At 44.1% G+C, this 18,383-nt stretch overlaps 1 protein-coding gene across 1 annotated transcript in view; it reads right to left on the bottom strand.

Moving 5' to 3' along the window:
- Window positions 1-232: 232 nt before the first annotated feature.
- Window positions 233-18,383, bottom strand: part of mtmr11 (myotubularin related protein 11) — a 30,850-nt gene continuing 12,699 nt past the window's right edge. The window contains exons 4-18 of the mRNA XM_076106868.1: window positions 14,935-15,071; window positions 14,737-14,806; window positions 14,137-14,276; window positions 13,582-13,666; window positions 11,350-11,497; window positions 11,061-11,148; window positions 10,345-10,433; window positions 9,834-9,961; window positions 8,425-8,503; window positions 8,235-8,305; window positions 6,286-6,458; window positions 5,992-6,162; window positions 5,518-5,727; window positions 4,225-4,542; window positions 233-2,382 (exon numbers count right to left, since the gene is read on the bottom strand). Of these exons, the coding sequence (XP_075962983.1) occupies window positions 1,918-2,382; window positions 4,225-4,542; window positions 5,518-5,727; window positions 5,992-6,162; window positions 6,286-6,458; window positions 8,235-8,305; window positions 8,425-8,503; window positions 9,834-9,961; window positions 10,345-10,433; window positions 11,061-11,148; window positions 11,350-11,497; window positions 13,582-13,666; window positions 14,137-14,276; window positions 14,737-14,806; window positions 14,935-15,071 (2,372 nt within the window). The 3' untranslated portion in view covers window positions 233-1,917. The remainder of the gene's footprint in view (window positions 2,383-4,224; window positions 4,543-5,517; window positions 5,728-5,991; window positions 6,163-6,285; window positions 6,459-8,234; window positions 8,306-8,424; window positions 8,504-9,833; window positions 9,962-10,344; window positions 10,434-11,060; window positions 11,149-11,349; window positions 11,498-13,581; window positions 13,667-14,136; window positions 14,277-14,736; window positions 14,807-14,934; window positions 15,072-18,383) is intronic.

The following is an 18,383-nucleotide window of genomic DNA, read 5'->3' as shown; positions in this document are numbered from 1 at the left end:
TAGCTGTTTTGTACATTCAAGTATTGAGAGTTTTTGCACATGAATCCTCAAAGTTGTTTTATTGTGACTCAACATGTCATGCGAGGCGGTTGGATTTTAAATGTACAGTGCCATGCTGCTTTGTGTCCCAGATCATATGTAAATATTTATTTTGCTAAAAAATAAAGTTTGTGAGCTGTGAGAGAGAATGGGTTTCTCTTTTTGTGGCACAGATTATGAACACAGACGAGAGTTTAATCAACTGATAACACTTTTTATTCATCACAATCAAAACATGCTGATACAAAAAATATGTACATCTGGCAAATTGAAGTGGCGCTCGTACCAAAAACATTAAATTATACAACGATACAGACGGACGGGCGTAGCAGAAGATCAAATTAGATTTTCTATGCGACATGACAAACCTTTTTTTTTGTTTTTTTCTCTTAAGGTAAGACAAGCGAATGCATTGGCATCACACCTGGAAAGCTCTGAAATTGTAGCTGATATCAATGTGCCTTGATATTGATGTGATTAATATTTACAACAATTGAATAATTCATAGTGCTATCAAGTGAGGTACCTATTGACATGAGGGAAGGTCGGCTTCAGTCACACATCTGACAATTGTTATGCTGCCGGAACTCAAATTTAGAAAAACACGCTCCCTTCAGATACATAATTTCATCCATCCGAGGGAATGACGCCAGCGCATCTACTTGACACCCACACCATGCGAACGACAACCCGTTCATCTTTAAAGGCGCAGGACCAGCTCGCTCCCTCTGTGCTTTAAATACGGTCAGACACTTCCAAGTCCTTGACCTAAATGCTGGCTGCATACTAATACACCTCCGGGCAGGACTAAGAGAAAAACGGGAAGAAATCACACTTCTCTACATGTATGACATCAAAAGATTTGACCAATAATGGCCAAAAAATACTTAATACTATAATAAAGATGAAAGTTTAGATAAGATTATATAACTAAAGCCCTGAAATCATGTCAGTCATGCAATCGTATGCAGTGCCTTTAGCCACATCCAGGCCTCACTGCTCACAAGCATGCACGCAAGTGGGGAGATATGAGAGCAGGACCAAAATAGCTCTCATGCCCTAAATTCCACATTAAAGTCACCGGCCACAGCGCCTGCAGTTTAATATTTAATAATGACGCTTTTTCAAAAATGATCGTTGTCCAAACGACGTTCTACTTTTCTATTTGAAGCTGTGATACAAAAAATGAATTGAAAGTGTTTTTTGCACATTTAACGTGACAAAGATCTAAAGAGCTAGTTTGTAAAAAAACAAAAACAAAAAAAACATGTATTCACAAGTCAGATCCAGTGAGGCAGATGTGTCCATTCACTGCCATGTGTCCTGTCAAAGCGCCCTTAAGAACCACCTTATCACGCCACTATCTATATTTTGGATAAGAAGCAAAAAATGGAGACTACAAGCTGCCTGTCTGTCTTGAGCGGTGACATGGCGTTTACAAAGGACGACAGTTTCTACTGCATTTTAAGATGCTGCAAGATGTGCTTCTAAAGTTCCGTTGTCATACATTGTTCAGCATCTTCAGCACTGATTCTTTTTGCCTTGGATATATTTCATTTCTGGAATATTGAACTCTAAGATACTCTTTCCAAATATACAGTACAGACGATGCGGAGCAGGGTTTTGAGAGCTCATACACTGATTATTTCATACTGTTGCTTTTCACTGCGGGCCACCTAAAGGTTGTTTTTAAATCACTTTATAGTCAATCAAATACTGTTTGTGAGGAAACGCACGCCTGGGTCTCCTCTGTACATGGTACCAGGGAGAGATAGGTCAGTTTCATATTGTGCAGGCAGGTGATTTGCTGATAGCACCGGGTCTTAAGGTGGAACGGTCTGTATCATATCTGAGAAGAGTTCAGACGAGGACCAGACCTCAGGACGCTATCGAGGACCCGTTGCTCTTAGGCAGCTTGGCGTTATTGGGTGCTGGGTAATAGCGCTGGTCAGGGCGGGCCTCTGCTACAGAAGGGTGCCCGAACAGAAACGTGTGCTTGTTGCCACCGCCATTGTCTTTGTGGCCGTGCCTGGATGGTGGAGCTGAGGCGGGCGGAGGGCCCCTGGAGGTGTGGTGGTTGGTGGAGGTAGGAGGGGGCGCCGCTCTGGGCACCGTTCTGGGCACCGCCGTGCTCTGAGGCCGCGACGCCGGGAAGAGGAAGGTGCCGTTGTTGGTGTTTTGGTTCAGGTTGGTGTCGGTCCGCCGGGGCTCGGCCATCTTGGTGGGTGGGCTTGTATCCGTGCCGGTGGACACTTGTGCGAGCTCGTCTTTCAGCTGCTGCACCTCCCGGGCCAGCCGCTCCACAGGGTGGGGGTGGTTTGCTGAGATGGGGTGGGAGAACGCCTGAGGACGGAAGGCAACATGGTTGATTTCTCTTACACCAGGTGCTCATCAACTTAACTTCTTCTTAAAGGGGTCTTACAAATTATCACTTAAAGTTGAGACAAAATGAAAAAAATGCCTTTTAGATCACATCCCCAGTCATATTGTGCACCCATTTAACAATAAATGAATTTCCTAATATCTCGGGTTCTGAAAAGTGAAGCCAATGCATAAGTGTCTTAAAGCTGCATTCTCTCTAATGTCCACCAGGGGGGCGACTCCTCTGGTTGTATAGAAGTCTATGAGAAAATAACTACTTCTCTCTTGATTTATTACCTCAGTAAACATTGTAAACATGAGTTTATGGTCTCTATCTCTAGTTGCAAGACTTCTTCAAGACAGCATGATGTTCATTTAGTAAATTATGGTCCATTTAGAGTCAATTAAACCATAAAGCAGTTTCCGTCTTAGAATTTTAACCCTTTCACAGTGTGTTTTCAGTTCATGAAAGTTAATTGTGACATTTTTGTCGCCTAAAAATGTCTTGGTACACGTTCGGTTGTACCAAGTTCCACCCTCTGGAGTCTGGTTGCAAAAAGAAGAAGGAAAGGTACGGAAGTATTGAGAGATGAACTAACACATTGTTGCTTTTGTTGACAGCACCATTGTTGTAAAAACACAAAAAAGGCAAATGGCCCCATCTCGAGCCAGAAAAAGAGTTTTAGGGAGGTGTGTAGTGTTTGTTTGATGCTGTGAGTAAGTGGTTTTGTTGTGCTGAAATGCATTATACATGAGAGTTGTGAAGTGTCGTGTCAAGACGTTGATACTGTGACGAGGCAAGAACACTACTGACAACAGCCACGTTAACAAGACTCAGATCGGTTGCTGCTCCAGTCCTCCGGGTAAAGAAACTAACCGGTGTTTGTTTTAGAGTCGAGCTGTGCAGAGGTTCCCAAGCTCAGTGATTTCTGAATGAATAGATATCTTGTGTCAATGCCGCTGAGAGAAGAAGACAGAAATGGGTTTCTGTGTGAAATTGTAGGGGAAACACTTCAATTACACAGAAGAACAGAATTTAGTCTAATCTCTCTCCACTGTTCACATGAGTTAGTGGTTTTAGCAGTTTGACTTGTTCGTCTGCAGCAATGGATGACTGCATCCACCCACACGGCTGCGCAATGTTGCACAGACATCACAAAGGCTGTACCGCCTCCGTATTAGGAGTTTGTCGATCAACAGCTCAAACTAATCTGCACATCAAAGAGACTCATCTCTTGAGCAAGACGTCATGATGTGAGAGGATGTGCCACAGCAGATGTGTGCCTTCCGGACGTTTTGTGAGCCAAAATTTAATAAAAGAAAAATGATGAGGAGGATGTCGCCCACTTGACAAACGCAATGACACATCTGCACTTTGACACTCCACCCTGCAATATTTAAATTAGACAGACAGCGATTAGTGCTGCCTATCTGACGCAAATTTAAAAAATATACATTGGGCTTTAAATGCATGCCTGAAAAAAAATCTACTTTCATCATAATAAATCTCAAATAACCCTGAAATAATCAGCCCGAAACCCGAACATTTCCTGTCATTGCTGGGCTTTAGTTTCTTCAAGAGAATCTGTAGTTGGCATTTATATATAATCCTCCGAGGACGCCTTCGATGTATCTTTATTGACTGCAAAAGCAAAAGAGGGCATCTGGAAGTTCCTTATCATTTTAGACCACTAACTAACAAAGTCAGTAAACACTCATGTTTTGTTGAGAATCTCAATTATTTGGCGCCACGCTGACAGTTCCTGATTCACTTTCATTCTTATTTGAGTATTTCAAACCACCTATGGGACAATGCCATCGTACCTGTGCATGGAGCGCCCCCCGGAGGTAGCACTCCTTCCACAGGCCCACGCAGGGCCCCATGAGGAGCGGCAGTAAGGGCTCATTGGGGTCAAGTGGTCCTTGAGGTCCGGAGGTGGAAGTGAGGCCTTGGGGAAACTCAGCCAGGGCCCAGGCTTTCAGCAGCCTCTCCAGGCCGGGCACGTTCTCGGAGGACGCCGCCCTCCGGTGGCTCTTCTTGTAAACGCCTGAACTGCCGCCGCGCCAGGGAAGCAGGTTAGCGGGACAGGAGAAGATGCCTCGAGAGAGGAGGAAGACTGAGCCGGGGATGGTGTCAGTCAGCTGGTGGGCACATGTGGGAGGAAAAGTTACTGGGAGTCAAAATTTTGACCTAACAATTTAATTCTATAAGTTTCACTCACAGTAACAAGCTAATGTGGGTCTCATCCATGTGCCATGAAGTGTAAAGTGAATGTACTGCAGCGTCCTGTAGGTATGTATTTAAAAACAATTACTTCTCTATTTCACTCTAACCGGAGAGAGCAATAAATCTCAGAATTAGCTGATGGTCAGTTCAAATGGCATAATGATCAGCCTCTTTCCAAGGAGTCAATTGGAATTGTATGCATGTTTTATGACTACCACAAGAGGGCGCAGTGGCCTGTTGCAAATACTATGTCCGCTCAGTAAAGTCAAGTTCACACTTCACGAGTTTCATAGTCGTCAGATCGTTCACACGACACAAGGAGTCTTGGAGTCGTTGTGGTTTTCACCCTACATGACTCACTGGTGAGAGTGAGTCACACACACTTTAGAATAGCTGGTCTCCAAACTACGTCTCGTCACAAAAACAAGCGCAAGAACTGGACAAAGGCGTAGTCGTGCTTGTTGATGTTGTTGTTGGCACACGTGTTCACAGAACGGCCTGTTTCCACACGTCTTTACTATTTATAGCCTGCTTCCTGTTTGTGCAACAACTTTGGTCCTTTTTGCAAGTTCCTACTATTACAGGTGACCCCCTCCACTAGATTCCCCCTCAATACAACCTGACCTAAGTTATTACCTTTATTCATCAGTGAAGAATGTCTGTTTAAAACCATTTGGATTCTAGCAATATCACAGCAAGCACTAAAACAGTTTTCTGCCTTTGCACAAAACTGTTTGGATCCAAACAATAAAATCATTAACTTTAAGTCAATAGATGCAAAGACATTAAAAATGAATGAAATGAAATAAAACAAATAAAAATGAGATGCTCTCTGGATTCAGCTCCCACCATGGCCACTAGAGGGTGTGTTGCATGAAGCAGTTACCCACCCTGTGTGTGTCTGGGTTGGTGTTGAGGTTGCCATTGAGCAGCGGTTGGAGAGGAGGGATCGGGGGGACGGGTTGGGTGAAGCGGTCTCGTCTGTGCTTGCTGTACTGCAGGGACCAGTCCCACACCGAGGGCAGAGGAGGGTCAGAGGGATCCGAGGAAGAGTCCATGTCTCTCCAGCCATTGACCGGTGTGTAGGACTGCCCGAGGTTCTGGGGAGAGTAGGATATGCATTTTGAATGTTTATGTTCATGACAACTCTTCTTTCTATGCAGCTTTGTGCACCAGTGTTCTCATATATTATATATAACAAAACAGGGAAATAAAACAGTGTCACATAGATCCAGAAATATCTCTACAGCAAATGATATTGTAATGACTTTAAAATGAATAAAGTGTCACTGCCTACACCGCTACTATAACGACGACACAATAGAGTTGCCAAAATACCAAAGCCCCTCTCAGGTGTCCAGTACCTGGGAGCGTTTGCATCTCTCTCGCTGGCAGTTGGCCAAGAAGCTGGAAAAGAGTGGCAGGTGGATGCTGTCGTGCAGGGCCAACAGGAAGTCATCTGTCAGCTGGAAGTGAGAGGGATACTGGGACAAGAGCTGCCAAACACAGTCCAGGAAGAGAAGGAAGACTGGAGCCTGCAGGGACAACAAGAGTCTTTAGTTACAAGGCGCTTCACAGGCGCAAATAAAAATACAAGACCATGAAAACAATCTGCACAGTTAAACTTGTGACACGGACAATCCAATGGGAGCTCTCACCTCCTCCCTGTCGTTGTCGCGGTGGTAGTTGATGCGGCTGTAGAAGCGGTGGCCGGCCATCACCCACTCCTTCTGCACCAGGCTCTGGAAACCGTGCTGGGTCCGACAGTGGGGGTCGCACATCACCTGCACCAGGCTGGACACCACGCAGCCCATGTCCCGGTCGTCCGCCTCTGTAACGAATAAAACACGGGGAGCACATATTGAAAGCTCTTCAAAACGTCTATGCTATTACCTGACAGTTATTTTACATCTATTTACCCTTTAATTTACAAACACCATTTAATTCTGCTCTTAATCTTCTTCAGGCTTATTCTGTTCCATAAAAGAGAGACGGAGCAATAGACAGAAAATGTCGATTGGACAGACCTGCAGATAAAAGTGATGACCATGAATGCAAAGACTAAATACCCAGTGCCAAGCAGAACAAGAGAAAGAGGAAGAGGCATGTAGAGAGACCAAGTTTTCTTGGGCTGGTGTAGGGAGTCATTTCTGCAGAGGGATATTTACGGCTGATCCAGCCAGAGACAGATCGGCTGCATCAAGGAAACTTGGAGCACGACTGATATATGAAGCTAAACAGGCATCGTGAAGGCCGGCATTACAGCTGCAGAGTGGCAGAGAAAGCCAGCAGCAAGTTGTAAACATCCTCAGCTGAAAAAGGCCATTGTTTGAGTAAGCGGTGTCTCTCTGGGTGTTTATGAATGCAGCACAGGAAGCCAGACCAGATAATTAGAGATCAACAACAGCCTACTGTCTGTAAATGGAAATCTACTGAAACAATCCCCCTTCTTTTGTATTCTTTTGTCCCTATTCCTTCACTGTGAGAGACATCTATAAGTGCATCTTGGATGGCAAACAAAAACGTCTCAGTAGCCTCAGCAATGACAATGTAAGGACTCAGAACGACAATACCACAATAAACCAGTCTGCAATAACTTGAGGGAGGTGAAAGCTGGAGACTTTGCAGACAGGAGCCCCAGCCTGACACTCTGAGGTCACCCTCACTGCACGTTTGGGTTTACCTGGTCTGACCAGTAGCTTTCCCCGTCACCTGATCCAGCTCACTGCCAGATGGAGATCAGTTGACACCTCTACTCCACAACAAACAACAGCCGGCATCTTCCTTATCTCGACACACAGTCACATAGAGGGGGCCCTCTTCTTCTAAGGTGGACACTCCGACAAAGCTACATTCAGACGCGGGCTTGGGAGTATCCCCAGGCAAAGAAATGCAGCCCCTCTCCAGCAGTAAGGTGCGAGAGACAGTGGTGTGTGAAGATGAGCCACGCTTTATTTACAGTCGGTACCGCTCCACCTTCCACAGTAGCTACGTCTTCTTCCTGCTCTGGTACAGGGAGTTTTTGTTGCACATACGTGTGGGTTTATATTTAAGTTATTATTATCTCCGCCAGGAGGATTATGCGATCGGTCCGTGAGTGTGAACCTCTGTGTCTGTCCAGGACCATTCTCGCATTCTGCTGCAGCAAACTGCTGAATATTTAGGGCGCTCATATATGGCTGCATGCTGAAGTACCTCTTGTGGTTGTGGTGGCTCAAATCTTTTATTGCCCGTTTTATTATGCTATTGACTGAACGCTGACTCCTCACTCACTGGTCTTATGGGCCTTTCACACAGAACGCGGCAACGGCGCCACTGCGCTCTGAAACCCATTATTCCTAATGGCTCGGGCGGCACCACACATATTTCACATCAGGAGTCTATCTCGCCTTTTGAATGCAAACAGGACAGTTGCAGCCTGGTGCTACCGTGTTCTTCAGCGCATGGAGGCCTATTGACAGTGTGCATGCGGGCTCAGTGGAGTGTGCTTGTCTGCGTCTTATAGCTACATCAGGGCAAGCCCTAAAGTGGGATTAATGAGAGGGAGGCGCCGTGAATAATGAATGGATTGAATAATATGAGCCGGGTTCTGGGTCACGTGACTCACCTTGCAGCGCCACAGTCAGGTGACCGCCACGGAGCAGGCAGGCAACCTCCGAAGCTTTCCTCAGACAGGCCCTGGGGGACAGAGGGGCAGAGGGGCAGATCTCAATACGTTTACAAACACAGCAATCGCATCACAAATAAGTTTTTGTTACATGACACGAATTGCCAGACTGGCCAATCAGAGCCGTTACCTGGTGTAGTCGAGCCAGTGGGTGCTTTCCAGGGTAGACAGCCATTTGTCATCAGGCACTGACACAGATGTGGAGATATCTGGAAGCCAAAACAGATCATGTCCAGACATTATGTATCACTACAAATGCATACAAGCCTTAAAAGGGCCCAGTGAGGGGGATCCCTGCACTCCAGCTGAATTGACGGTTAAAACCAATCTAACATTAAGTTTTCCACACATGCAGAAAGACTGCCTTGATGAAAACGTGTCTTCTTCTCTGTCCATACTCAGATGAAGACATGCTGTTTGTTGGAACTTTACTTACTGCACATTATTAAAAGCTTTGATTATAAGCATATCTTCCAGGCCTCAGAGTTTCTATTTCAAAATGCTGAATGCTCATTTAGCAAATTTAATGTCTGAATTCCCTTTTTGCCCGTTTATTAGAGTTTTACCCAGAGATCCAACTTTAAAAATAGTCAATTTAACAACGCAACACTGACCGGGGTCAACTCACATTTTAATACTTAATGCTGCAGTCTAGCTGTTACTAACTGAGAGCAGAATTTGTTATTTAAAAGATAAATTGGACAACTATTTCAATGGAAAAGCTACCTCCTCAAAATAAGTCCTCCCCATCCTCAATGGGACCTTAAATGGAAAAAAATCTCAAACAGATTAGCCTTTAATTCAGTCCCCAAAGTCTATTTTCATTTTCTATCTAGTTGTTGTGAAAACCCAAAGTCCACTGCCAGCAAGCCGACCAAATACACGAGGACAATCCTCTGAGCTGTGAAGCACTCAACACTGTGAAGACAAAACACTGAGCTGAACCGTGATAATCGGGAACCTTTACACTTTGTCCGTGTGCAAAAGAGAGAGAGTGTGTGTGTGAGTGTGTGTGTGTGCGTGTGTGGGAGACATGTCAGCGTTTCAGTTCCAGGGCCAGTAGTTGTAGACGACCATGAGTTTTGTCATCTCTCTGTTTACTCAACCGTGGAATGTGCCGTGTGCGCCGACATGACAAAAACTAAAATAAAGGACATCTCGCAACACCTGTTTTGAGCTGCTGGTGTTGGAGTTTCAGACCCAAAACAACTCGGACAAACATTACAAACATCTGTAATCTGTAAATATAGATTTTTAAATGTACAAAGAAAGTAGGAATTTGGGGTAATGTAACACAACTCAACAAAATATATAACATGGGTCTCGTTGTTTTTAGGCAGACAAGACGCATGTTATATCTTTAAGTGTATTTTTGTGTCAAGGACCCTTCAGACCACCTTCCTTACTTGATAGAGGTCTATGTAACCAGTGAAAGACGCTTCATTTGTCACAATTCACTATATGCAACATTTTTTTTCATGTTGTGCTTGAATACATATTTGCTCAGGTGTTGTGTGCGTGTTCATGTCTCATGCCCACCTCCCAGACAGAGGGCGCGCAGGCGGCTGTGAGCCAGCTGGATGTCTGCAGGTGAGGGCAGCTCCTCGCCCAGCTCCACCACCACACACAGAGACGACTGGCAACCGAACAGGATCATCTCCAGGTTTCTACAGAACACAAGTAGTTGGTTTAAATGTTACATCAGCCGTAAAAACTCATTAATGCCAGTCGAGTCTGCTATTCAGACGTCATGCTGCGTTGTGTTGCTTTTAACCTGACGTCTCAACCTTCTTTAACAGCTCGCCGTATTTCGGCTGTGGCCAGCGGATATTTTAGTGAGGACTATTTCAGCAGTTTGGTTTCCTGTGTTTAGGTAACTAACAAACACAACACTGCATCTGGTTAGTTTTACTGTACCACTGCTTTGCCTTGTGAGAGTTACAGCCTGCAGTCAAGACTACGGCTAAGTCGTCTTTGAACACATTCGAATGTTAATGCCTACACTGACACACGCACACGCACTGACAATGTATTTTGGAAAACAACAAACCTGATGTCGTCCTTCTCGTGGTAGATGTTGTTCTGGAAGCTGGCCATTCGCAGCAGATCACTGCCTCGAGGGTGTCGCCAACACCAGCGCTGAGACACAAAACACAATCTCACGTTCCACATTGTTGAAACTCCCTGAAGGCTCTCACTGCATCGGGGTTCATCTGGTCATTTGTCTCACAGGAATGTTAATAGGAAAGGAAACGATATCTAAACGATGACAGCATAGTTATTTTGGGTGATGAAGTTACAAATACAGGAATTACACATGCGGTCTGGAGTCCAGGACTGTTCGAATAATATATCAAATATGTAGAAAATGTTTACAAATAGTGTTTTTATATTTTAAAAAAACTATTTCACAGGATTGAGGGTCTTAACACATGAATTTAAAACAAAATATTAAGTGTGCTTAGGTAAGCTAGAACAAACCAGTTTCAACCAATAATATCCGTCATCGTGTGTGTGTGTGTGTGTGTGTGTGTGTGGAGCAACAATCCTCTGAAGCTCCGTATTAAATCAAATGCAAGGGATTGTATTTAAATCTCTCTTGTGACTGTACACCGCTCACATATTCCGTTCCACTGGGGAACAGTCACAGTCGAGGAGATAAAAACACTAACTTTCTGTTTCACTGGGTCTGTAATGAACCCATCTGAAACAAGCGGTGGTACGTGATGTAGCAGTTGAACATTTCTCAATACTAAGTGCACTCACGGGGATGCGTCCTTCGTTGAAGTGGGCGAAGCTTTTCTTCAGCTCAGTGTCCAAAACCTTCTGTGGAACCGCGATGGACCTCGACAGGCTGACAGGAAACAGAGAAGAATGCACCGTATTGGATGGATGAGGTTTTTATGTATTCAAAGCACCAAAAAGCTCCGACCTTTGAGCTAACCGAGCGGTTTATAGGAGCTTAGACTTGACTCTGCCTCATATCTGGGAAACGGATATACCATAATGGTAATTTAAACGTACCAGACACAAAGATATGTGTTTTACTTTTTACCTGGTGGACATCTCGAAGCGGTCGTTGACTGAGCTGACTCTCCAGCCAGTGGCCCCGCATCTCTCCAGCTCTTGCTCCCAGTCCGAGGCAGACTCAAACCAGTTCATGTGGGTGTTTCGTCGACGGTTGCTTAGAAACTGCTTCATTTCTGGAAGAAAAAATAGTAACATCTCAATATCACACAATATCTTGTGTCAATTTATACAAACACAACATATCCGTTTTGTGAAAACAGGCTTTCAAATCTTTCCTAAAGAGAGGGATGGGGGACGGCAATTCAGCAAAATGAGCCCAGATGTGGTACAGAGCTGCTGCAGTGGACTGATCAGAGAGTAACTCATAGTACCGTTGTGCTTCATGAGAAGGGCCGATTCATTCAGATATTTCTGTTTCCAGCTTCTCTAACGTGAGGATTAGCTAATTATTTCTGTTTTATTTCATCGTTAACTGGATTTATTTGGGTTTTGTACAGTTGGTTGGGAAAAACAAGCAATCTAAAGATGTGACATTGGACTTTGGGAGCTTGTTAAGGGCATTGTTCCCTATTTTGATTTGACGATTGATCGTTAAATTGAAGAAATAATTGTCAGTCCTTAATTTATTTTGGGGTGTTATTTTGCTGTCCCTATTTTTTACATGTTAATAAAGCTGTTGATGTTGATGGCAACAAAAGGTCAAGAATTTGTTGCCAATTTCTCAAAATGGTTGCCAATGGTGGATCAGAGAGTAACTAATAAAGCGCTAGCCTTGTGTTTCATGAGAAGAGCTGATTAATTGTTGAGCTCAGTTTTGGGAAATATTTCAGTTTCCAGCTTCAGTTGTCGCACGCAGCGTTGTCTTCATTTATTTTGGGCTGCACATTGTGCCCTTTGCTGCCCCAGATGGCAGCCAAAGGCCCAGAATTGGTTGGCAATTTGTCAAAGCGTTACTGTCGCGCCCTGAGATGTATTGATGGAGAATGACAGAATCCTTAATAAGAAAATCTTACAAACCGAGGCTGTGATTGAATCTTTTAGAAAATGGAAAATGTTAAAGTCACGTCTTAAACGCACTGACCACACACTGGACACACTTGACCCCTGGGGCAGAGTTTAACTGTGGGTCATCTAGCGGCTTGTTTCAGAGGGGGGGGGGGGGGGGGGGGGGGCTGCATTATTTATCCAACTGCTGACAGTCTTCCACAGCTTTGTCAGCCTGGCGTGACTTTAACATAGCATAATGTATTGTACAGACAGATATGGTCGAGGTGAACAGCCAGTGGCTTAGTAACAACTGGGCATCATCATTTTGTTTTATTAGAGATGTAAAGTGTGTATTATTTGCTGACACACTGAGTTGGTTTCCTTCGCTCTGATAGCACAATATTACATTTAATTACTGTGGTTTAATCTTTCAATCACTGTCAGAATCAGCCACACGAACATTTTATCGCGCCTCGCTTTTCAAACCACTCAGCGAATTTCCTCACATCTGGGCACGGTTTCAAAGACAGCATTTTCCATGAATCACATCAGAGAAGAACGTTTCTAATTTTGCCAACCGGAGAGGATGTGAGCTTTTTCTGTCATTCCGGTCTGCACAGAAACCGTCACGTTTCCTGTTTAATATTCGCTCCAGTCTTAAGTTGAACCATCTTGTCCTGATGGTGAAGTGAACATGGACAGAAACAAAAATAGATGGAACTGAGTTGAAGCCTTGTGTAAATGACGAGCAGTGTTTTTTGGGTACATTCTGTTCCCTGGAGCGAGAGAGCGGGTGAAAACCAAAGTGAGAACAGACTTGACGAAAGGCTCATCGGGAGAAAACATCTTTGACTGACACATTCATGCTGCATTTCTCACTTTCACAGAGCTGTTATTTCTATGAATATTCATCACGGTGAAATATACACAGACGAAAATGAATGACAGATTTACTGATAAATACTTTTGATCATTTTCGTGTCATAAGCATCCAAACAGACACACGCGTATAGTGCCTGCAACAGTATTTTATTTCCCACGTATCTCTGCAGGAGGTCAAGACTATTTGTTCTAAGTCAATATTGTGAGTCTAGTAAAACAAAGCAAAAGGATGAAAACCCCAAAAACATGTGAGCTATATTGAAGTACCCCTCTATGTCCTGGATGACTCAACACAGCTGCCGGATGATAGACAGAGTGATGAGCTATTGTACCGGTGCCAGGGAGAGTGCCTGGTTGTAGATGAGGCTGAATGCATTAATCTACTCACCTACACTCCCCAGGGCAGCGTTCTGGAAAGATAAAACGGACCCTGGTTTAAGAGGCTGGTAGGTCTTGGCGATGGTGTAGGTTATCTGAGGAGGGAAACCACAGTGAGCCCATCAACATGACGAAGGTCATCAGCTGTCAACATCGATGCCCCGCAGAGTCGGATTAACGCCGTGTGGTACAGATCACCTTCTCCGGGCAGAAGTCTTTAGGCTCTGAAGTGACTGCTGAACGGTAAGACAGTAACCAGAGCCTCGAGTATTAGCCAATACACATACACCCCGAACATGCAAATATTTACCAACCCTGGTGCACACATCTCTAGGAGAAGAATTTGGAAAGTGCGTATAAGGAGGAAGAAAACAGGGAACAGTGAAACACACAGATAATTGACTTGTTTCAAAAGAAGAACATGTATTTTAAAGTCTGGGAAAAACATCAGTGGTTGTCTGCAAATCCCCGTTTCTGGACTGGGCACACAGAAGTTCAGTGTTCAAGCCGGTGGAAGCTTAAAATGAGAAGATTAAACTCCTTAAATCAGAGGACGGACACTTACCTCAATGACTTGTGCGTCAGGAGTGAGGCGGTCGAACAGGAAGCAGATGACTTGCAGGTCCTTGCAGTACAGCACCAGCTCCTCTGGAGTGAACTTCAGGGAGGAGTTTGGGGTCACCAGCTTGGTCCTGTTTGGGCCCACTGCAACACGGGGGGGGGGGGGGGGGGGGGGAAGTGGCCAAAGTAAACATTAAACAGATAAATGTGTCAAGAGTAAAAAAAATAAAAAAAAACATGGAGTACACGCTAAATATAGTACACAGTATGTGGGCCCTACTGAAAATAACTTCACAAGGGAGCCAAAAACCTGCACATTATTTAAATATCTCACTTTGCATAATTACATTTTAGTAATGATGGGGAAGTGTCCTTATTACATGCGAGTTTCTTCTTATCTTCATTATAAGTAACATAAGTACTGATTAATACAATCTGATAGTCGTTAGCTGTAGCATTAACAGTATCACAGCAGAAGGCATGATATACAGTATACTGGTCTGTGATTGGACAAGTCAATATATCAATATGTCGTTGCAACATATCCCCAGCAGTCTATCAGGTCAGGAGTAAACATGTGGGCATACATTGAGGTTTTACTTACCAACCACAACCTTCTCTATGGACGCCAAGGCCACATCATGATCTCCTAAAAGCACTGGTTCTGCATTGTCCTGCAACATGAAGGTTATTTAAATATAAATATGTACTGTAACAAACAAAAAAAACAGACAATAACAACACATTATTACACCATAATAGACTATGAGTAAGAGTATTTAATCAGCACAGAAGGACTCACGTCAGGTTTGGGACTGTCCTGGGGCACAAAGGCCACTCTGAAGTGGGTACAGAAGAGGGTCCCAGACACCCAACCCCTTCCTTCCCTGGCAGTCAGCTTCTTCCTCACCATAACGGCTCGCTGCAGCACGCACTCGCCTAGTGGGGGGGACACAAGGGAGATGGAAGGTTACAGGATGGAACGTATGGGTAGTGTAGTTTTGTACATGTCAGATGCAATTACATAACCGAGTGTGTCTAGGTGGGGGGGGGGGGCTCTTCAGAGGATACATAACAGGAAGTGAACGGAGAAACAAACAGCAGCGTGGACGTTCACTGAGGGAGCTACTGGGAGTGGGTGTGACGAATACCTTCAAACAAAAAGGTCAAGCTGCTGCATATTGTTGCAAGTCCTCAGGCCACAGAGGATGAACCGGGAGGAGCAGGAAGAGCAGCTAAAACGCAGACTTACAGATGACAGTGACTCCGTCTGAGTTACACTACACTAGTTTGTTTGCTGGTAAATACTAGCAAATGTCCATATGAGTGAACAAGCAGATCTAAGTGAGGTACAGCAGATATCTCCCAAAGACGCCTGAATGGCTAATTTTAGCTACAAGAAGTTATTGTAAGTATAAAGTCAAGAATTATTATAAAACCGCATGGCATAAGAAATAAAAGTCAGTGGATAATTTGTGAAAATGTTTAATAATTGGGTAATTGGTATAAGGAAAGGCCAATGAGGGATGATGACTCAGAGAAGACGAGCATCATCCATAGGCTTCTTTAAATGAAAGTTTAAATCTCAAAAATAAACATCTAGATTTTGAGAAATGTCTACCCATGCACAAATATATTTTTCAGTTTTAATAATTTGATATGTTGAAATATGTACTTGAGCAGAACATTGAGCGATGGAACCACATTCCTAAGTGGAGAGGAAGGTTGAAGAAGCAATCTGAAATTCCAGAACAAAAGCCTCCAAAAACAAACTTTTCACCCAGAGAGCTCTCTTACAAACAAACACAGATGTGAACAAACACTTTCAAAGGGGAAAAAAAGGAAAAACACACACACAGCGGTGAGACAGCACATTTCAAACGGTTTCCTGCAGGAATACAAAGCCTTTGCCAGCTAGACTGTGCGTTTCGATGGCAACAGAGTCCAGGTTAGGGTAGCGAGGAGAAAACTGCCTTTCTGTCCACGACAAGAGGAGTGTTTGGCCAGACACATGGCAAGGCAAATGTTTTCATATTGGCTCAAAAGACCATGAAATAGACGAGGAGAGACTGCCGGTCCTTCGAAACTGAAAAAAACATTCCGAGGGAAACACAAAATTCCTTCGCTGCACATGTGGAAGGAACTAGCTCGGTCCTTAAAACTGAACGTGACAGATTAGCAGTTGGGCTACTTAGCTAACAGAATGTTTTACAGAAAAACATGAAACACTTGTTTATGCTGTGAGAGGAAGAGGAAGAGGAGCCTTTATTTCCAACACCATCATTTGCCGATTGCACAAGAGGAGTTTAAATCTCAGGGCGTGCTCTATGATTATGCTTATTCCCTTTAGTCTCCAAACCACACATGAAAACCCCGGGCAGGATTCATCAATTAAATCCGACCGCACGTGATCTAGCGACAGAGATTTGAGATGCTCAGTGTCACAGGGAACACAAGTGAACCCTTGTTGCCTTTCAAAAGGACAATCTGTGGCTTTTTCCGTGCCTCGTTTTAATGTCTCCCCAGGGTGCAACGGAGCCGCAAACATTCCTGTAGCGTGCAGATCTGAGAGCTGGGGGGGGGGGGGGGGGGGGGGGGGGGGGGGGGAGAGAAGACAGGGAGCAGAGGCTTCTGGGCCTGTTTGCACTCTTTGGTGAGATTTAAGCAGTTTGTGTTAGCAGGTGGTTCAACCCAGAATGAGTCAGCCGTAAAAGTGAAGGTGTTTTACGAGACTGTTGTCCTTTATTCATATAAAACATTTTATGTGCTTCCTGGAGAGCTACAGACGGAGTGTAACGGTGTATGCTCTGCTAACGCAGGAGCTTCTTTAACCTCTCATCCTTGAGGAAGCCGAGTGGAGGAAATCAATTCAATTTAAATACTGAGAACGTGTTTGGGTCCGTTTGAAATCGCAGACTAACAGACTATTCATACTAAGTATGACGTAAAAATTGATATTTAGTGCGTTCCGACTGCATTTCATATGGATTTTGTGTACGTGAGAAACCCCCAGATGTAGACTAGATGAGACTTGAGCTTAATGGACATACTCAACCGCCCCAAAATGTATTTCCGCGGCTCTTCAGACGAACCGATGGCGGACTGCAAGGCAGAGGGTTTAAATTATTAATCGTTGGATGAAATTCCGAATATGGGAAGTAACATTAAGGCACAGTTTAAAGGTAAACACATTTATAATGAACTGTAGAAAATATATCTAACACTAAATGTTGCTTGAGAATACTTCCGAATGAACAGTCTGCTGCCTGGCATACTTAATCGTTCATTTAGTAGGCAGTATGCAGATTAAGTATGCAGACTGCAGTATGTATGTAGTTAAACATTAATATGCCAATACGAACACAGTCCAAGACTAGAACTCGTCAGGAATGTGTTAAAGAAAGTATTTAAAAAGTGTTTGCATTCCTTACATGCTAAAGGATGGTTTTTTTTCCACATTAAAGTTAAAATTTGAGTGTCCCCTTTAATGGTCCAGCTGCTTCTGTTGATGTTGTGGTCACCGATGAGGAGAGAGCGACCTGAAGAACCCGCCTGAGCAAATACAGCTGAGAGGGATTAGAAACCACATGCTCTCAGTCTCAGTTTTATTTGTTTTCATCCACATTTGTTCCTCGTCTTCAGCGGGCATGCACGCAGAGCGAAAAAGGTTTCGGCCCTCCTCGACCCACTGGGAGGACGAGGAAAGACCGGGAATGGGTCACGTTGGGTTGAATCTAGGAATACAGGTGTTTCGGCAAACTAGCCGCTGATGAAGTTAATGTCGCAACAATGAGAAAAGTCCAGCCTAGAGTCTTCCTCATATTTAACACAACAAAAAATGTCCAGAAGACTCCGTTGACGAACTATAGCACAGAGAACCCAGAACTACCAACCTCCATGTGACGCTACGTCCACCAACGGTGACAGCATATTCTAAATGACGACAAGAAGTTGGGTCAGCTCGTCATGTAATAGGTTGACCAACCAGATGTATGTATGAACATTAAAACAACAATACGTCTCCAGACATATTGATAATTAGAAATATAAAGTCCCCCAAAATAATCTATTTTGTAATAAACTGGAACACATCCAGTCAAAGTCATCCCACTAAAGAGCATTTAATACTTTTTCAGATTTAAAGATGGAAATCCCAGTACACAAATATGGACGCTCCGGTCTCTTGTCCATCAATCAACGAGGCATAACGCTGATTGACAGCCCTTTAATCCCACAGTAACATGAGACTGT

The sequence above is a fragment of the Anarhichas minor genome, unplaced genomic scaffold, assembly GCF_050575085.1.
Source record: "Anarhichas minor isolate MPS153535 unplaced genomic scaffold, ASM5057508v1 ptg000035l, whole genome shotgun sequence".
Lineage (NCBI taxonomy): Eukaryota > Metazoa > Chordata > Actinopteri > Perciformes > Anarhichadidae > Anarhichas > Anarhichas minor.
Note: the sequence above shows the minus strand (reverse complement) of the source record. Positions and strands in the feature narration are given on the sequence as shown.